Source organism: Panthera tigris, chromosome A1 (genome assembly GCF_018350195.1).
Source record: "Panthera tigris isolate Pti1 chromosome A1, P.tigris_Pti1_mat1.1, whole genome shotgun sequence".
Classification (NCBI taxonomy): Eukaryota; Metazoa; Chordata; class Mammalia; order Carnivora; family Felidae; genus Panthera; species Panthera tigris.
In genome coordinates, this window is record NC_056660.1 from 146,650,068 (window position 1) to 146,672,668 (window position 22,601).

Genomic DNA, 22,601 nt, shown 5'->3' on the forward strand with positions numbered 1-22,601 from the left:
GAGTATATTTTTATATGACACATCCAAATTGTTAAACATATTATATAGTTTTGTGATATATTATACTTGTTTGAGCAAAACTGAAGTGATTAGTCATATAGTTATTCTAATGAAACGAATTGTAAAAGAGACAAACATAAAATCCTTAAGTCTAAATTAGGCCAGTGTTAGTGGCAGACAGGCATTACTGTGTAGAGACTGACAGTAAGAAAACAACTTCCTTGGAAAGTATTGGCATAGTGGGAAAAAAACTGGAAAAACTGTCTTATATGGAGAAAGAGTGACAAATCTAGTTCGTATGATTTCCATTAAAATTCACTCTTGTGGGAAAGCCTAAGAAAATTATTTATCAAGCATAAGGCACTCAGACACACAGTGGGGGAAAGTTGGGTGTTTTATAATGTTGCAAGATATTATTTGAAGACTGAAAAATGAAATTCTTGTATCTTAAATCTCAAAGAAATAATCTGGGATGTAAACAATAATTCCCAAATACTTATCACTTGAATCTTGTGGATAAAACAGTTAACCAACTGACTTTTAATCTATTTCTCTCTCTCTTTTCTTTATCAGGTGTATGATCCAAGGGAAAGAAAGTTAGATGTTTCAGTTCTTTGTAAACATAGTAACACTTACTGGGAGGAGATACCTTACCTGTGAATGTTCTTAGCAAGGTGTCTCTAGTTTAGGATTGTTTATGGTAAACAAATCTATAATCCATGGAATTATAAAACACAGCTCCATGGCAAATGCCATGTAAAGTATACAACTATATGAAGATAGCGTATTACCTAAACAGCTATCATCACCCTCATAGATATGGTAACACATGTACATTTTCTGGGTCAGAAAACATGTGTCCAAAGGAGGAAAGAAAGATCTGGGAGCTATCATCAATGTCCTAAAACTCTCCTTGATTTGCCTATGCTTCTTGACTGCCTAGATCCTTGAAATCATTAGTAAGCTTTGATATTGGGTAAGAGCTCTGATTTGACAAATCTCTGACTTGACTACTCTGATTTGACAATCCAACATTTTGAATTAGCTCAACTCTACTTAAAGAACCTTTCTAAAAATGTTGTATAGCATAAAAATGAAATTTCTGAAGTCATTTAAATGCCCACAAGTTGGGGTGCTTATGTAGCTCAGTCGGTTAAGCATCCAACTTTGGCTTAGGTCATGATCTGGCAGTTTGTGAGTTTGAGTCCCACATTGGGCTTCTGCTGACAGCTCAGAGCTGAAGACTGCTTTGGGTTCTGTGTCTCCCTTTCTCTCTCTGCCCCTACCCTCCTCTCACTCTCTCTCCCTCTCAAAAATAAATAACAGAGATATTGGTAATGTCAATGAGAGAGGGAATACATGAAGGAAGAGAGAAGAAAGTAAAGAACATTCATTTTTTGCAAATAGGCCATTAGATGTGGCTAGCTGATGTCTTAAAATAGAAATCTGAAATTCAAGAGAGAGACCAGGCTATAGCAAAGATGGACAAGAGAAAGCAACCTTCTATATACTATGAGCTGGTTATTCCCCCTAGATCTTTTACATATAATATCTCCAATAATGATGACATGATTTTACCATTTCACTGAGAGAACTGAGTCACTAAGAGGTTTAGCTACCTGGATTTGGGAATCCTGTCTACGCAGGAAGCCTTGGGGAGATTACAGAAAACTGGGTCAGGGAGACAGTAAAGATAATATTAAAGAAGCAGACAAAGAAAACAGAACACTAAATAGGGCCAGACATCTTTAAACCCAACGGAGAATACAATACCAGAGATGGCAAGGCAGGAAATGTCAAGAAGTAATGGACTGCTGTTCATGTTTAATGCGGCAGGGAAAACTAAATAGACTCATCTTCAAACTATTGAATTTTGTTTTCAAATGGTTAACTTATGAGAGAAAAAAACTGAGAAGTACTCAGCTTTAATGTATTAATAATCTGCAGAACATTAAGCTGAACAAATCTCAAAGATGGGGTGTTTTATGAGGATTCCACCTCATGTTTGCCTAAATTAAAATCCAGGGAATTAAGTAAATACTACCACTAGGAATATTTTTTTATTTCTTCAGATAAAAAGTCTGAGGCAAAGATGACCCAACAGATGTTGAATGAACCCCTTATCAGGCCTAAATCATATAGGTAAATTAATTCCACAAATTGCTCTCCAAAGAAATTTGAATCTCAGTGCTGATTTTGGTGTGCCAACAGCACATGTTCCTGGTGGGTCATAATGCTTAATGAGATGCATGGGAACCTCTGAATTGGATGAATATTCAAAGTGATCTTCAGGGAAATCCTGAATTAGAATGCACTCCAATAATTTAATTGAAAGGTCACCTAGGTGAGTGACTTACAAAATCTGTCACATAATGGAAGCCTTGTACTCTCACAAGTGGCCATTAACAACTTTCAGTCAAGGACTCATCCCATTTCCAGACTTATAAGAAGATAATACTCCTTACTTATAAAAAAGTGTCAACATTTCTCTAAAAAAATACTTATTTTACATAACGCGAGAGAAAACACTTGCATTATTTCATATTAACTATCTCAGAAAAGAGGCAAAATTTTATGCAAGGAAAGTGCACATCTGTAGATACATTCTTTTTTTTTTTTTTTTTAATTTGGATTGGTGGGGTGCCTGGTTGGCTCAGTTGGTTGAGTGTCCGACTCTAGCTCAGGTCATGATCTCATGGCTCGTGAGTTAGATAGAGCCCTGTGTCGGCCTCTGTGCAGATAGTTCAGAGCCTGGAGCCTGCTTCGGATTCTATGTCTCCCTCTCTCTCTGCCTCTCCCCTGCTCGTGCTCTGTCTCTCCCTTTCTCTCAAAATAAATAAACATTAAAAAAAATTAAAAAACACAAAATAAATAAAATTTGGATTGTTCTATGCTTTTGCCATTCCTTAGACGTGATCAACAATTCTTGCAGATACTGGATTCTATCATTAGAAAATAGCTTTGATTTACCTGTTTGTTCCACAGAGATTTCCACCTTTTGGTTCTATACTATTATTACTTTATTGCTAAAATAGCTAATGAAAGCAAAACATCAAACACAATTTTACATTAGTAAAGACTGTTTACAGCATTTGTTGGGCACAGTGAATAAACCTAATAGTTGTTATTTATAATGATTAGGATTTATTTAAAATACTTCATTAGAAAGTAATTAGTTGTCCTGGCAAAAGTTCACATTTACATAACCCTACTATTTCCCTATATATTCCTCTGTATATCCACTGAAACTAACAGTAAAACACACAACCAATTTTAAAATATTTTGAATATTGTCTATCCTAATTGTACTTGTTACAGATTTTTTTAAATTTTCATCAAAATGTAGACAAAAATACAACTGAATTTTTGCAATTAAAGTATTTTTATAACCAAGTTCCATGTTTTTGACATTCAGCCCATTCCTTAATTATAAAATTCCTTTCCTTCAATTATATTTTGAAATTTGCATGTATGACTATTAAATGTCTAGTTATAGCCATTATCCAATTAGTTTCTATTTCTAAGTCTACATGCAAACTGTCCTTCCCTTGTCTGCTTGAGTTCCAATTAACTTGAGGCTTCAGCAGGCCCCGTATGACTGCAACATTGGTATCCTTCAAAGAGTCTTATGCTCTTCTTTGAAATAACTTATTAGTGATCTCAAAGTCATTCTTAAAATTCTTTTTTTTCTTATGATCATTTATAAGCATAAGTTAATTGGCCCAAGGCCAACTATCAAAAAAATGGCTAAATGCGAAATGATATTTTTGTATGATTTTTAAACGGAATATCCCTTATAAGTAGCCTTGGTAATTAAAGTAATAGCCTTTTACTCAGCCACATATATATGTTAATACATATCTGTTTTCTACTTTTTTCTAGGAAAGATTTTAGATAGCTCCAAAATATGTGAAATAGCTAGAAACATTCAAATAACCAACGAAAATAAGGACGGACAGTAATCTGACAAGGAGCAAGAAAAACAATAAAGTCAGATGGGTCACTGTAAAATTGCATCTCTTTCACCGAGACAATGTGAAATGTGTAACAGCCATAATATTTAAAATCTTATAAAGAAGCTGTGTCCACTTGAACTTGACTCTTTAATGACAGACTGCGAACACTAAAGCTATTCTCAGTTTCTATCAATCATGGGGTAGAAAAGTTGGCAGTGCTGTAACACTCAGCAACAGAACACACATATTTACTGAGTAGCCGGTTTATGGTAAATAAAGTGGAAGAAATTCCATTAAAATGTTTTCCTGACACATTTTTTTTTCACAGCAATCTACTCATATTTTCTTCTCTATCCCTCACGTTACTCAACATGAGATCTCCCAGGAGTAGTTTCCACATCATACTGAGACACTTGGTTCTCGTTACTTGAATCTAGAAACAGCCTAAAATTATGTCTAAGCACATTCTAATTCACCTTTTAGCATCATTCTTTGCAAGGGATATTTTCTAGATGTAAAAAGTGTATTAGCCTACCAACAAGATTTACATATTAGAATTATAATGAAAGTGAAATTTAAAGTAGTAATAGTTTAAAAGTCCCTGTGTTCATTAAAGTAGCGTTAAGCTTTAGTTCCCAAATTGCTAAAATGAATGTGGACAACAGACTGTTCTCATTTACCACTGTAAATAATTGTTTTCTATTCAAAACAGATCATGCATACTGAGATGATTTTTCTTTTCCAGTATGATAAAATTGAAATGGAAATAAGGTAAGGTTTAATTTTATGTTTTCTAATTCTGTATTACTCTAAGCTGACTGGATAAAACAAATGCATTTAGGTTTCTATAATCTGGGGTCCTGCTTTTCTTTTTCTTGGCTTTTATAAGTTAATGAATCCAGCATTAAAGTTGGGGAATCTATAAAACAGCAAGCAATTATAAAATTATGTCAAAATATTTAAGAAGAAATTTGTGAATATCACTTTTCTTCTTTAAAATGAGTTACTTTAGGTAAATTCCTAGCAGTGCTATTGCTGGGTCATAGGGTAGGTCTATTTTTAATTTTTTGAGGAACCTCCACACTGTTTTCCAGAGTGGCTGCACCAATTTGCATTCCCACCAACAGTGCAAGAGGGTTCTGTGGATCCTGAGAAACTTAACAGAAACCCATGGGGGAGGGGAAGGAAAAAAAAGGGGGTTAGAGTGGAAGAGAGCCAAAGCATAAGAGACTCTTAAAAACTGAGAACAAACTGAGGGCTGATGGGGGGTGGGAGGGAGGGGAGGGTGGGTGATGGGTATTGAGGAGGGCACCTTTTGGGATGAGCACTGGGTGTTGTATGGAAACCAATTTGACAATAAACTTCATATATTGAATGAATAAATAAATAAATAAATAAATAAATAAATAAAAATGTTCTGTTAAAGAAAATAAATAAAATGAGTTACTTTATACTGTGGTTATATAAGGTTGTTTATCTCCATTTTTTTCTCTCTCCAGATGTTTCATAAACATACCTAAGTTTAAAATATTACATATTATAGTTGCTATCTAATTTTTTACCTAGAACTCATTTCTTAGAACATTAAGAATTTCCTTCCACTGATATTGAAGTTAGCTCCACCTTTATTGAATTATATTGGCTGAGGTTTTGACAATATCTGCAGGATTTATGAAAGCTATCTGTGTTGTTTTATTGAGTAAACTAGGATCTCATTATTTTATTTTATGACCAATTTTTTAAACCAGGAAATGCAAAATACATGCAGTGAAAGAAAAAAACATCCCACCAATTCTTATGGATCTTTCATTATACATCAACATATTAATTTACTTAAAATTTTCAGGTTCAGAAAATGAAAAACTAATTCATTTTACATTTATTTACCACATGTACTTTAGTTGTTGTAGTAGGTTGAATCATGTCCTCCCAAAAGATGTGTCTACCACCAAATCCCTGGAACCTCTGAATGTCACCTTACTTGAAAAAAAGGGGTCTTTGCAGTTGTAATTAGGATCTTGGGGTGAGATCATGCTAGAGTACCCAAGTGGGTATTAAATCCCATGACAAATGTCCTTATAATAGAAATAAGAAAAGCCACAGACTGAAAAGGAAAAGGTAATGTCAATATGGAGGCAGAGATTGGAGTGATATAGCTATAGCCAAGGAAGCCAAAAAATGCTGACAGCCACCATGAACTGGAAGAGGCAAGGGAGGATTCTCTCTTAGAGCACTCAGAGGGAGCACAACACTTTGATTTCAGATTAATGATCTCCAGAACTGTGAGAGAATAAATTTGGGTTGTTTTAAATCACCAGGGTTATGGTAAATGGTTATGGGAACATTGGAAAACTAATATAGGTATAGATAATCCAAGTGATTAGAAGATGATATAAATCAAGAAATGTAATTTACATAGTTATAATTTGCACAAATCCATTACTTGCATATAGGTACTATAATATAGTTTACATATTTTCTAATATTTGAAAAGCACTGTTCATTTGATATCTCTCTCACTCTCTGCTTTATGATTCCAACAGCTGATAATAGTTTTTTCTAATTTTTTTAATGCTTATTTGTTTTTGAGAGAGAGAGAGAGAGAGAGAGAGAGAGAGAGATTGGGGATCTGAAGCAGGCTCCATGCTGACAGCAGAGAGCCTGATGCAGAGTTCAAACTCAAGAACTATACGACCAGAGGTGAAGTCGAAAGCTTAACTGACTGAGCTACCTAGGTTCCCCAGTGGTAATATTTTTTATGATATTGTCTATTGATCATGGCCCAGGTATTCGTCCCTGACTATATTCAGCATTGTTGGCAATGCAATACAGGGACTGAGTCAGTCAAGAGTGAGTCCCCGGCCTAAGTGGAAAAACAACTCTAATGCACATCCAGTACATAATAAAGGAATAAAGGAACTCAAATCCCTTTAAGGACAGAAACTATAGCCTCTGCACACCTCATGAGTGTGAAAGAGAGATAGGTTTTAGAGATATGAAAGGAAAAGAAAAGCATGCTCAACAGACAAATGTGAAATAAAGCTTTGAAGTGAGATGAGCACAGCATGTATGACTTGGAACAGAGGAGACTGGTATCTCCTAGGGAGAAGAAGCATGGCATGATGGGTCATAAAAACCAGGTACAGGTTTCATGAGTAAAATGAAAGAATGCCTTAAGGGACCAGCTTTTCTTGGCTCACTCATTTCCAGAATAAGAATAAAATTACTGAGAATCGATAGTTTTATCTCTCAAGCTCCTACCACCCACCCAAGTGTCAGGGATCACACAGTAATTGGATGACAGACATAAAAGACACTGAAAATAAAATCATGTCTGAAAACGCAAGTTACTTAAAAATATGCTTATCTCCCACTTCTATAGCTCTATGGATTCTCAGCAATCTCAAAAGGTAGACAAACTCCTTGAGTATTCTGCCTAAAGAATATCAGACTAAAGATTGATGTAATATAGGAACTCAAAATGCATCAGAATTTTCAGTGTTTTCTTGAGAATTGTATAAATAAAACTTGTGTAAAACAATGTGTTTAGATAGGTGAAGGTGCAGAATGCTATAATTCTGAGGGAAACAGCCCTAACTGTTCACTTTCCAATTATTCTTACCTTAGCTTTGCTTGTATTAGTAGCTTAGTACTTGCATATTTCCTCCTAATCCATTTCTAAGCACGAAGTTATGGGATGTATTCATTTCAGGGACTCTGTCTCAGACAGGCATCACATGTCCTCTGTCGAATATTTAAAACTTTGGCACAAACCACTGGCTGATATGTACAATGGGTTTTATTCCTTGTTTTAATGTTTTAATAACTGGATTGTTCATTCCTTTTTTTTCTTTTTTTTTAACATGAAATTTATTGTCAAATTGGTTTCCATACAACACCCAGTACTCATCCCAACAGGTGCCCTCCTCAATACCCATCATCTACCCTCCCCTCCCTCCCACCCCCCATCAACCATCAGTTTGTTCTCAGTTTTTAAGGGTCTCTTATGGTTTGGTTCGCATCTAGTATGTGTTTGAAACAACCAACAATGTTATTTAAATTGGATAAAAATACTGGATATTGTTTAAATTAGATGAAAAATACTGGATATTTTCTTGTTTAGATTTATGTCTGGAGAAAGAGAAAATCAGATAGGAATATATATGAATATCACGTTAAACATATCCCTTAAATTGAAGACAAAATAGTGAATATTTCTCATTTAGACTCCTGTTTAGAGAAGCTGAATAAATAGGAAATGAATCTCTAAATCTTGGTGAATTCTAGCAGTTGAAGGTTTTCTTTGGGTAAATATCTCTTTTTTAAGTGTATCCCCCAAATACACTATGCCCAGGTACAGTTTATTTTTAAATGTGCTATTCAAAGACTTAAAAAATCTACTGTCCATGCAAGTTTAAAAAATATTTCCTGAACATGCCTGTGAGTTTAAGAAAATAGGAATCAATAAGAATGAGATCATGACTAAGTGATTATACTAAACAATGGCAGGTCCCTCCACATTCCTCTTGGAGTCCAATCTCAGGAAGCCAGTGGCCCCACAGGCCTGCCCGGCCCATGTGTGCAGGGCCCTGCATTCCGCCTCCTTGCCCTGAGCCACCCAGTCTCCTGCCCATGCCCAGCACTGGATTGTGGTTGTTGTCAGGTTTGAGACTTCTTAATATCACTGCTGCATTTTCCATATAGTAATTACTAACTATGGCTAAATTACTAACATTGTTAGGACACCACACTGAAAGAATTACCAAGAAAAACACATTTATTCTATTTTAACAAAAGCAGAAAAACAAAGACCAATGTCAAGGGATTTTAGTAATTTTAAAGCATCTTTAAGATTCTTAGCAAATCATTAGTGTCACTCTTTTATTTATTAATTTCTTAAATGGGGAAATACATCTATTATCAGCCCTCTATTTCATTTGACAGGAAGAACTGTGTATGTTCTTGGGTTGATAGTGCTTTGAAATTAGCACAAAATCAGTATGGCTGACTTTATTAATTAATCCAATCATACTACAAGTATTTATTAAGCATCTACCATATACCAAACATCTGTTATAGTAGCTAGAGATTCAGTAGTGAATAAAATAGACCAAAAAGTTTTAAGCTTCAGAAGTTAATATTCAGCCTGGATAGACAATAAAGAAGCTGTATATGTAGGAGCTACATACTAGGAGATCTGACAAGGTGGAGAAGGAATAACCTTTTTAGAGACAAAGAGAAGGACTCCCTGAGAAGATATCTTTGGATCAAGACAGGAAAGATGTGATGAGGCAGTCAGGCAGATACCTGCGGGAGAAGCCATCAGATGGTGGATCTGTGAGTGCACAGCCCTGTCTATCGTAGACTGTGCCCAGGATTTGTGTTGGTTTTACAGAAAAGAAAGGACAGGGTGGTGGTCTTAGAAAATGTATCCCGGGAGGCAATGTAGAAGGGTACAAATTATATCCAATTTCTATCCCCAGCCATTGGGATGAAGAAGGCTGTAAGAACTGCTAGATTAAAGCAGAATATCTTTAAAAATGCAAATATTGAATATGGATAGAGGCACTCAGATTTTCATTTCCTATTTTATTCTTTTAAAAAAATGTCCACAAGGTCCATGAATTACTATACTAATCAGACCATCATTTAAAATAATAGGTAATATTTTGCACGCTATTAGGTTCCGTTTTATAATATATGCATACAATTTGAATAGCTGTGTATTACTTTCACAACTGAAAGAAATATATGTTATTTAAAACTACTTATAAGTGAATAAAAAGGCAGAGTTTGCTGAAGTAGAATAAGCACAAGTTGTCTTAGGGAAACTTGAATTTGAATCTTGCTTCTGTTACTTGCTTATTATATAACTTTGGGCATATTTCTTCATGCTTTAAAATTGAGTGTCCTCCTCTTTAAGTAGAAATATAGATGGATCAATATTGACAGATAGATATATCTGACAGATAGACATAGAGATATAGATGTATTTTATCTTTAAGCTGTATTGCTTTATTGTGAGAATTAACTAAAATACTGTACATAGAACACGCCACAGATTGCTTGACAAATAATCATAATCAAAACAACAAAAATAATAATAATAAGGCAAACAACCCTTATGATAATGAAAGCAAAAACATTTAGATTCCCTGTCACGTTGTAGGATGGGCATCAAGTGGGAAGCGCTTTAATGTATCATTATGTTTGATCCTTACAGCAAACTTCTAAGGTGGGCACTATTATTATCCCATTTTACAGATGATGAAAATTAAAGCTATAAAATGAAAATACTTTATAAGCAGGAGATGGCTATTCATCTGAAGATAAAATCACAGGTTTAGGCCTGCAAGTCCATGGAGGGCTTCATCTTACCCATGAACCAGAAAGTTTAATGCCTTCCTTGAATGAACAAAACCCTGGAATTTTAAATTAATATTTCTCAGTGCTTTATTTGTATGAAATTTTGAGGTGAAACTTGAGATGGAAAAAAAAAATGGCCCAGAAAATGGAGATGGCCTTAAAGATAAATCCATCCAATGTAGGGAGGATTAAAAATTAAAGAAACTCAAAGTCTAAGTCTATACAGCTAGTAGAGCAACGAGCACATTATTAAACATTAGAAATTATGCTTTATCTGTTTCTCCTGAAATAGATTTATTGAGAATTAAAATATTTTACATTTACATAATTTTCACTTGCTCTCTGTGATGGTTATACTTTATGTGTCAACTTGGCTCAACTATGGAGTCCAGTTGCTTGACCACATAGTAGTCTAGACGTTGCTGGGAAGATATTTTGTATATGTCTACAATCAGTTGATTTTATAGATTACCCTCCATAATGTGGATGGGCTTCATCCAATCAGTTGAAGGTCTTAAGAGCAAAACTTGAAGTTTCCTTGAATAAAACTTTGCCTCAAGAATGTAACATAAAAATTGTGCCTGAGTTTCCAGCTGAATTGGCCTCAATTCCTTAATATAAATCTCTTTAAATCATATATTTTATGTATTTACACACACGCACGCGCGCGCGCGCGCACACACACACACACACACACACACACACACACACACACAGTTCTACTTCTCTGGAGAATCCTGACTGATACACTCTCCATTTCCAACTGTATGCCTCTATTACCATTTTTTAAAATTTGATGCTTTTTCAGTATTTGAGTTTAATATTAACTTGGGTTTCAGTTTTGGTTTTTCTCCCAGAATCTTAAACGTTGATAGCACAAAATCTACCTTATTAATTGAAATAATATGAAACATCTACAAACACTAAATAAAAAGTTTATTTATACCACTGGAGTTATTCTGCAACATTATGATGGAAGTGAGTTACAAAAAGTTGAATGTTTGAAGCTGTAGCAACATGCATGCAAAGATTAAGTCACATTTTTTTTTTCACCAAGCTTAAAAAGTTGACTAAATTCGAATGGCCATTTTCTAATATTCTAAATATAAAATTATTATGTTTTGACTATAAGTTCATGATAAAAATGTTTATCTATAATAAGATAATATCATTCTGGGTTAAGGTAAGTAATGACAGTATCTAATACTCTTAGAAATTTTCGGGACAATGAAATTTAATATAACTGTCATTTTTTGAAATGTGAGAGAGGAAGATTATGTCAGTAGCATGTAAAAACTAGAGCTGAGTAAACTTAGGTGTTTCTGTAGAAACAGATCATTAAAGCAAAATAGAAAGTTCAATACAGATAATAGATATACACAGTTTTGGTAAGCATACATTTTTAAGCACATGAGAGAAAAATAAAGTATACAGTGAAGTTGAGATTTTAAAAGTCATGATGTATAACAGTGCAAATATGAATACAGACTTTAGTATGACTGAGATGTGTACTAAGTGTATTTCTCAACAATTGGGCTTGCAGTTCTCCTAAGAGTTTTTATACAATAACCTGAAAAACATACCAAAATGTAAAAGAAAAACTAAGCAAGTAGTTTAAAATGACAAAGAGGTATTACAATGGTTACTTCTTATTGGCTTTCCTAATCATTAACCTAGTATCTATTTCCACCTTTCTCTTCCAAAACAGTACCATGATTATTATTCATGTATCTGTCCCTTAGCTCCTGATCCTAACAGAAAGCAGAAATCAACCTTATGCTCCAAGGGAAGGGTTTGATTGGCTGGTTGTTTTAGGGATGGCAGAAGAGATCTAAGCCTGTCCAATTACAGTGGATCTCACCAGTCTTTTTTTTTTTTTTTTAAGTAGGTATCCAGCCCAGCGTAGAGCTCAAGGTGGAACTTGAACTCATGACCCTAAGATCAAGACCTATGCTAAGATTAAGAGTCAGATGCTTAACCAAGTGGACCACCCAGGTGCCCCAGGGTGGATCTCAGGACTTTTGTTTTCTTTGTCTTCTCTGGATAAAGATACACACAGCTACAGTGGCTTTTGGCAGACCCCAAGGGAAACCGGTATGAAAATGAAGATAAATTTTATGCCACAGAAGACAGAACAAAAAGATGGGGAAAGAAAAACAAAACTCAGATTTTTAGTGACATCATTGGGCTACTCATTATTAATTCTGTGGGAGCTAATAAAATCTCATATTATTCAAGTAACATTGAATGTACCAAAAGCATGTCACACAGTAACTGTTTTTAGAATGCATGCATTGCTAGATATTAACATATACTATTGAAGAAATTATATCTTCAAGTTATACTATGCGGAATTTTGTTACGTATTTCTTGACAATATTTTAACTTTATTTCAAGACAAAATTTGTATTTTTTGGGGAAAGATGATAAATTATGTCACTGTATCTATATTCACAGATTTACAAATATATTATTTTGCCTTTTTAATAACTTAATTCTTAAACTTGTCTGAAGAAAAAGATATGGAATAAAAAATCTCCCAAATTCTCTACTGGTATGATGATCTTATACTATAGTGAAGTTTATCTTCGTGAAAACAAGAAAAAAATACTATCTACTTAAAACAGAGAATTAAATAACAACTAATTTTTCCTCCCAGTTCAATATCACTGTCCACATCTATCAATAAGAAAATTTTGTCTTACTAAAAAAAAAAAAAAAAGGCAGCTTTATTTGGTCTTTTCATTAATGCCTCAGTAAACTGGATAAAGCTAAATCTTTAGAAGTAATAATTTATTCCTTATTCCACTAAAAATCTGCAAATAAAGACTTCTGGTTTTTAGAGATCATAGCAATAAACTTTTTGGTTTTTATATATGTTTTTAATATTTAAGCCTGCTTAGCATATCTTTATGAATAAGAATATACTTGATAAAATAATTAGTATAGTTGCTCCAGGCACTAGAGAGAAAATATGTCCATATAAAAAAAGGAGAAAATTTGTAACAAATATAAGGCGAACAAAAAAGAGAATGTGAAGCTCTATTTCAGACCCCAAGGAAATAAAGTGCTAAGATCAGAATGCAAAAGCAACTCTTGTTCATTAGAGAATAATATGGTAAGATATTACTCCTTTTCAAAATGTATGAGTTGTAGAATAATTGAGCATAGTCAGCCATGCAGAATTACATTTCATAAGAAAACAGGAAAGATATCTAAAAGAAATCTATAGCATAGTTAAGAAAATCACAAAATTCACCATACACAGCAGGAAAGCTTTCATAGGGCCAAAGCTGAATATTTCAAAAGTTAGAGAAAAATATGTTACCACTTGTGTACTGTGCTTAGCTACAAAGATATATACATACACATGGCTTATCTATATAAGCATATATATATGGTTTGTGTATCAAATCATAAATACACATTTGTATATATAAAACCATAGTTATAAATCCTTACACTGCTAGGCAATGTTCTATTATGTATGTAGATAATTAGTGTTCTCGGGTGTACTTCCTCAGTGACCAAACTGATGTTTTGAAAGAGTAAACATACTGGGGCTCCTGGGTGGCTCCGTTAGTTAAGCGTCTGACTCTTGGTTCAGCTCAGGTCATGATCTCACAGTTTGTGAGATCGAGGCCCGCGTCGGATTCTGCACTGACAGCACAGAGCCTGCTTGGGATTCTCTCTCTCCGTCTCTCTCTGCCCCTCACCCCCACCTTTCAAATAAATAAATAAACTTTAAAAAAGAAAGATTAAACATATTAAAATATTTAGAAGGAACCAGTGGAAATGATGATGCCCTGGCGTGCCCCATCACTACACTCTTCATCTCTGATGGGCATCACAGAGATCACAATAAGTTTATTATAAACTACTGTATCCAGGAAGCAATGTTTATCATCACTACCAAGTGGGATCAGATATTAATAGGCCACAAATGGAGTTTTGCATTTAAGTAAATGGCGAAATTTTAACTTTACAAATGTGTAAAGAACAGTGTGGCTTTTGTAGTTTAGTGTTTAACACAGCTTACTGATAAAAAGACTTTATCTTTTACATTCATGGAAAATTCCATATTTTCTAATTATAATTTTTTGTCAGTATGAGTTAGTTCAGTATTAAGAGCTACTTTTATATAAGCACAAGCCTAGTCCCCTTCTTTAATGTTCCAAAAATGTGACAAAGCAATTAAAAATCTCTCCTTAGGCAAGAGAAGAAAAAGAATTAAGCTCTGTTTCTGAGGTGACTGGAACGAAGACAGTAAGTTGTGGTTTTAATTTTAGCTTCTGATCTACTATATAGCTACAAGATTTCCACTGAGTCATTTTTTCACTGATTTTGATCCCATTCAATAATGTTTTTTATTTGTGGCCCTGTTGTTATTCTTGTAATTACTTCATCAATTTGAAGAATAAATGGTATTTGTAGAGAGCTAAAATAACAGCTAATAAGACAAGATAAATTAAGAGGAATGAGGAAATTTATGTGAGAATGAGCTTGATTTTACATACCTTATAGTTAATAAATTAAATTTTATAGAGATAAGCTCATTTGTAGCAGTCAATTTTCTAATGTAGATGTCTTAATATTTTAAAGGACACAGACATATGTATTGGTATAATCAGTTTATAAAGCCTCTCCTGATTATGAAATTTAAAGAAAAGATAAATGAAAATTGTATTTGTGCAACAGAGTGGGGAACGGCCACTGACTTAACTTTATTAAAGAGTGTTATTTTATGAAATTTAATCTAAATATTATGTATCACCTTTCAAAAGTTGCAAACAGACTTCATTTCAAAGTTATAAACTGATCTGTATTTCACTTGCACAGACACACACACACACACACACACATTCTTAATATTTGTGAATAATTTTTTTTTATTTTCCTTTACATTTATTTATTTTTGAGAGACAGAGACAGAGCACAAGTAGGGGAGGGGCAGAGATAGAAGGAGACACGGAATCCGAAGCAGGCTCCAGCCTCCGAGCTGTCAGCACAGAGCCCAACGCACTTGGGGCTGGAACTCACGAACTGTGAGATCATGACCTGAACCGAAGTCATGACCCAACTGACTGAGCCACCCAGGCGCCCCAACATTGTTTTTGAATGCACATTTATCAGGCCAAAGTCTGACGAGTATAGTATCACACTTCTGAGACTACAAAGAAATAATTTATGTTACAATGTCATGAGAGGATTCTGAAGGAAATTTCAAAAGAGAGCTTCCAAAAACTATCTGGGCAATAGCAACATAATTGGCTTGCATGTGTCACCTGTAAAGGTGACTCCGTTGAAGGTACAGAATCTGTGTGGCCACTCTAAAAATATGTATCTCACTAGTTTGTAATTAGATCTTGGCATACAACCTAGTTTGAAGAAATTTTTATCTGTATAGTTCATAGATTTCTTTATACTCATTGAAATAAGATGTTTAAATATGTGAACATAAGATTCAACGAAGATAAATAAAAGCTTTCAATATTCCTGAAACAGGTGTCAGTGAAGCTGCCCTAGTAACTCAGATGCTACCATACATGCTCCTCTAGACTAACACACCCCATCAGAACACTCAGAGCTGAACGATTAGCAAGCAGACAGTCTACATTCAATAGCAGGACATATCCGCATAAGGAGAAATGCAGATGTGATGGAATATTCACCCCCTCCACAAAATAACACAAAAAAGTAGTTATTTTAAGCGCTTGCTTTTTTGTGTGTGTGGCAGTTTAGAAGTTCCAATAAGAGAAATTAGGGATATTTGAAAAAAATAACCGAAAACAGGATAAAGAATAAAAATATTAAAGACAATGATATGGGAATATAGGCTCAAATAGGCTCTATTGTAAAGAGAAAAGCCTCTATCATTTTGTAGCATTATAATGTAAGTAAAATATTATCTAATATCTCATTCATTTTCTGAGTTATATTATCTATCTTTCTGATTTTTTTCATACTGTATGTTATTCAAGATAGTATTCTCTTTAGAAATAGTTCTGAACAATGAGAATTTGTCACATTATGGAATTATAATTAATACAATTGTGTGTACCTGTGGGGTAAAAATAACTTAGATTTGTTATACAGTATCCAGACATCACAGGCATTTTTTTAATGTTTATTTATTTTTGAGAGAGACACAGTGTGAGCAGAGGAAGGGCAGAGAGAGAGAGAGGGAGACACAGAATCCGAAGCAGTCTCCAGGCTCTGAGCTGTCAGCACAGAGTCCAATTCAGGGCTTAAACTCACGAACTGAGATCATGGCCTGAGTCAAAGTTGGACACTCAATGGACTGAATCACCCAGGCGCCCCAATAACCATTTAATACATAGTATCATTCAGTAGTAGTATTTTCTAGGGACCTACACTGATAGATCATGTATAGATTTTCTTAAAATAAGAATTATTCTTAATTCATAATTCATACATTCATAACTAACAGGAACCTGCGACATCCCCACTTACTTTATTATTTCTTCTCATACTGAATTTTGAGGAGTAGCAGATCTCCTAACAAAAACATTAAAATTATTTAATTTAAAGAAATTAAAGAATGTATTTGAAAGAGTTACTATCCAATTATGCTGTGAATCTGATTTGAAAGAAGAATATGAGTCGGATTAAGATATCAAAAATAGCATGTGGGAACATATAAAAGTTTAATTCAGGCAAAATTTGGGACCAAATAAAAGATAGCATTTCATTGATAATTTAAGCAGTATGAAGAAATACCAGGAAAGAAATATAAAATAAAGGACCATAAAATGAGTCTGAGGTTAGGAAAGATTATTCTAGATAAATTCTGTGAACAGAAGAAGATAAGAGTAGAGAAAATTATTAACCATGTATGAAATAAATATATTCTGACTAACAGTTTTAAATAAAAGATATATTTTGATAAATACTACTGAAAAAGGCACATAAACAGATAATAAATATTCATTTAAGAAAAATAACTGCTGAAAAAACTTGTGGTAAATGGTACCAAAAAGGACTAAAATAATCATAATCCACTTCCCATTTTCCTTATAAAATCAAGTTTTTAGAAATCTCATAATAAATACTTTGCCAAAAGTTTTAATACAACTATACAATAATACTCTTTTTATTATATACATCGATAAAATTAAAAGGAAAACATTTAATTCCTGCTGGCAGTTTTTATATAGGAGTGCCTGCTTTCCTAAATGACAAATTTTTTTCAATGCTAACCTGTATGTGAAATTATTTGGTTAAAATATTCCTTAAGAGTACATTTGTTCTATTCTAAAAGTCTGTGCTAAAATCACTACAAAAACATCTGCTCATATCTGAAGACAAAAATATTTTTAAACCATAATTTAAACTCTATGATGTTCATATCACTCTAAAGTAAAATAAATATTTGGAGAAAAAACATTCAGTTGCAATTACCAAAAGACCTTAGTAGGTAAATTATCAAAATAACTTTAGAATAATGAAATAACACCAAGAAATAGTTATATTATACTTAAATGTCGTTTACATTAGGCTAAAATTAATCTTCATCATACAAAATTAATAATTCTTTTGCAATGGCACCAAAATTGTTTGGCAGGCAAAAGAGCAAGGTGTGGGAAGTAAGGAAGAGGAATTAGGGTGGACTAGGAAAGCATAGGTGCTAGTGAGGACTGATACAAAGAGAAAACTAACGCTGACAAATGCAGTCTCTGGGCAACCCTGTAAACACTAATGCCTCAAGTAGGGCAAAAAGAAGTCAGAAACTAGGAAAAAGACTCATATCAGCAGAGGAGCCATATCAACAGATGAGTTTGCTATTGAGTCATGTGATTAGGTTGCTCCTAAAAAGAGGCTACGCAATACTGACCAGGCTGGGAGACAATGATAGGGAGTTCTTATCCAAATCAGACTGCAAACGAATGATAATATGAAAATGGAATAATTGAGAGTTTATCTAATTCTGTGATTCCATTCTTAAGGGAAGTATAATCATAAAGAGTATCATACAATACAGTGTCCTCGGGGTTTATCAAAGGTATTTGTTAGATGTCTATTCCAGTTCCTTCCATTGAATTTTTGATCTTCTGATTTTACTCTTAAAGGTAAAAATGCCCACCCAGCCACTTTTGGAGGAAGGTAGAAATCAGGAAGTCTCATACTAGTTGAAATAAATTCTGTCTATGAATCAAAATGACCCTACCTTGTACCTAAGTTCCAATAATTGGGCTAGCTCCCCGCCACCTTCCTATAAAACTAAGTTGCCTTTTGTCCATTGGTTTCAGTGACCATTTTCTGCTCTTGTCTCTCAGGCCCAACTGCTTTCCTCAGTTACTTGCCTAAGAAGGAATCTAGTGCTGGGTTCTGGTTTTCCTCTTCTGACCAGTCTCTAACCCCTGCATCTCAGGACATTGACTCCTTTTTCCTGATACTGCTGATTGGCTAGCCTGGGCCTTTTATTTATTGCTAACCACAAGAGCTGTGCTGCCTACTTAACCCTACAAATGTGCCTGGTCTTTAGGCTCCTGGCATTTCTCTTTGATCCATCCCATTGTCCTGGAACCAAGTTGGAAACACAATGCCTTCTCTACCATTAGTATTCTTCACAGTAGTTACTCTGAAGTACTATAGTTACATAGAAGTTACTATGAAGGAGTAACTACTTCAAACCTGAGCCTGTGCTTGGTTAATACTGATTAACTGGATGACCAGCAGAGTTATGATGCCAGATTTCAGTATCATTAATTTATAACTGTAAAAATTTGGTTTTAAATAAAGTGAGTGTTTGAGGCAACAATGTGGTTTTTACCCTTAAACTTAAATGAATAACATGTTCAGTGCCAGTTATATATTTGATAATGCCTATTCTATCAGGGAAGATTATATTTCTGAAAGTACTTTTTTATCATTTTCCTCTTTTTTAATTCTCATTTTATTATTTTTCTGCATTTTATCATTTTAGTTTTTCTCCTCATTTTATTATTTTTTGACATTTTTCTTAATATTTTTATTTTCTCATTTTCCTTATTCTTTTTTATTTAGAATTTATTTTTGGGAAAGCACAAGTGGGAGAGGGGCAAAGAGAGGGGGACAGGGGATCTTGAGGGTGCTCTATGCTGACAGGCTCACAGCAGTGAGCCCAATATGGGGCTAGGACTCAGGAACCATGAGATCATGACCTGAGCTGAAGTCGGGCGCTCAACCACCTGAACCACCCAGGTGCCCTCCATTTTCCTTATTCTTTAATGTTGATGTGATATTTTACATTATGTTTCCCTCTGTGACAGTTCATTTTCAATTCTTTTTCTTTGAATTTAAAGCTTATAACTAACATCATTTAATCTGGGGTGGTATAATGGGTCCAAGAAATTAAAAAACGTCAGTAAATAAAACTGTGCTAGTTTCCTGGTTGAAATCTGAGAAAAAAATACACTTCAAAGGGTGAAGGGACTAATGTTAACAGCATTAAATTACATAGAAATAATCTTAGCAACAAAAGGAACTTTACCTGCTGACGTTGGCTCTTCTTCATCTGATGCTATGATAAGAGGAAAAAAGACGAGGACAGGGAGAGGGTGGGGTGGGGTGAGGTTGGGGAAAGAGAGAGAGAGAGAGAGAGAGAGAGAGAGAGATTGAAATTGAACATAAATATAGTTTGCATTTTCAAACAAAGACTACAAGCTCCTCATTTGTAATTTTGTGAATACATTAGAAGTCATGAGATAACTGGATAATGACAAGTTAATGAGAGTTTACATTAAAGGAACATTTATACACTTTTCTCTTCTAAGATACATATTTATTAGAAAAGACCACTCAGTTGTCTGAATTTGCTTTCCCTTCCTTTCTGCAAATATGACTGACTTTATTTAGTTTGATTGGAAATTATAATTATCATAAATAATATTATTTGAAAATATAAATTGTAAATAACATATGAATATCCCACCATCACCACTTTGTGGGAATTTTCTATTAGCAAAGAGAAATTAAAATGCATTACAATTTTGCTCCATGAAGTAGAAGTTATAAATAAGATAGGGGTTACATACAAACACACTGAACTCACAGGTACCACATGCTTCAAAATTCAGAAGCAGTCATTCACACACAAGAACCGGCATTGTGAAGGGTGACCCTGTGTGGTTTGACACACGTGTTCTACAGCCCAGACAAGGATACACATGGATATTATAAAAGGAGAGGCCACAGTATGAAAATACAGTTTTATGCTACAGCAGTGGCTCACAACCGTGAATCTATATTAAGAAAGTCAAACTCTGGGCCCCGCCTCAAACCTATGAAGTCAGAATCTCTTTCAATGGTACCACCTTGTAGCCAGGTTTGAGACATTGCTAAATAACATCGATATAAGGTAACACGAACCATAACTCAAAGTGTGAATCATGCTGATTCCTGTTTTAAAAGGGAGGAATTTTTAAGAGCAGACTCCAAGGGTAAGAACCTACTATTACACGTATGTGGAGGATGGAGCACAGTGGTTGCAAGAGTGAAAACGAGAGTTTATCTGCAACTGTTTCCCAAGTTTGCCTAGAATCCACCCCTTCACCATCACACCAACAGACACACTCTGTTAGGAGGTATTTCTGCTCTGTGCACAAGTTCAGTTCACTCTGAATATTACCGTTGAATTATATGACACCAGCCAGTGCTATTTCAATTGATTCATGAAGTTTTAACATAAAAATTTACTCAACTGAATTGCTTATAAAGGAGCTTTGTTCCCAGGTGATTCGTTAATCAAGGTATCACTGTGTAACCAGGGAGCAGTTTCCACTCTTTTCCGTTAAGTTTCCATCTGCACAGAGTACACCTTAGACAAGGTTACTTTGTGTCCTGACAGTATTTTCCTCTCACTGTTTGGCTTGTCTCCTTGGCACATAAAGGAACAGAGAGAGCAAACAGAGTTGGCATGCATGGGGTGGAGAACGAAAATATTTAAAAAGCCGTTTGTTGCTTTATTATGTCCAAAATCTAACATAACATGTTCAAAGAGGAAAACTGTCAGTGGCTTCCAGGAATTCCCTTTTAGGAAAATACCATAAAGTCTTGTAGAAGTGCTGACTTAGATGGTCATTGTTGGTATAAGTCTGGAGATTCAAAGTGGGGAAATAAAAGCACTCAAGGCTGGCCACTTTATGTGTGTGAACTCTATAAAGCTATGATGACATGAAAATGACTCATATTTGATAGATGAAGATCCAGAGGTTCAGAGTGACTGAGCAATTAGTCTAAGGTCAATTTGAATTTGAGCTCATGTCAGTGTGGCTTTCAAACCAAACTCTGTCCACTATCCCTGTCTCCCAAGGTGTTGATTGAGTATCCACTAAGAGAGAGAGGGAAAAGGGGGAAAAGGCTCATGGAATGAAGACTGGCTAGATATCTGATAATCTTACTCAGAAAGAAGTATAAAGGGAGAAAAAAGCTGGATGAAGGGACTGGGAAACTTCTTTGTGTCTCTTACAACCCAGGGAGAGATGCAGGGGGTGAGATCCCAAGCATGCAGTTAAAATATCCTAAGCATGTGATGCCTAAGGAAGAGAGATTAGAAATGCTAAGATTTTATCCCTCCATTATAGATGGATAAGCAAGACATTTTAGGAAAGAACTAGCCAGCACTGAAGCAAAGACAATTCCAAATTTATAGAAGACATGGCAATTAGAATGTCTTAAAACCAAAGCCTCTGGGCTAAGCAGTGCACTAAGCTCCACGTAAGCTTGTAATACCTAAAAACATCTTTGTAACAGATTAACCATGTTAGAGTCAGCAGATACACAAGTCTGCCTTGAATTCTATTTCTATGCAATATCTCCATAACAGTGGTTCCTCATAATATAAAGATGCCACTAACCAACACTCATACTATATTCAAACACACACATACACACACACACACACAGGTGCATACACAAGGGTTAGTATTAGTATCAATTCACTGTCATAGTTCTCTCTGGCAAAGATGTTTTGTGTGTAGGCATCCAGACAAAACATGGTGAACTAGTAATGGGAGGCAGCTAGAGCTCCAAAAGTACAAATAATTCTCAAAGTGGACATTAGTGGCTTAATTAGTGAGATTCAGATGAAATGATTACCACAGAAGATAATGTCATGCTACCCAAATTATTTTTCACTCGTCCTATTTGCTTCTTAGAATTCATGAAATCGGCAAATCAAAAAAATACATATGTCTTTGTCACATGCAATTCCTTTAACCCTGGAAATTAAAAACACATGCACCAAGCAAAACAAAAGTAAACAAGTAACTCTGTATT

At 34.6% G+C, this 22,601-nt stretch overlaps 1 protein-coding gene across 1 annotated transcript in view; it reads right to left on the minus strand.

Moving 5' to 3' along the window:
* The window catches only part of EDIL3 (EGF like repeats and discoidin domains 3), a 319,001-nt gene that overhangs the window by 239,426 nt on the left and 56,974 nt on the right, over positions 1 to 22,601 (minus strand). Inside the window, exon 4 of the mRNA XM_042956589.1 lies at positions 19,816 to 19,845. Within this exon, the coding sequence (XP_042812523.1) occupies positions 19,816 to 19,845 (30 nt within the window). The remainder of the gene's footprint in view (positions 1 to 19,815; positions 19,846 to 22,601) is intronic.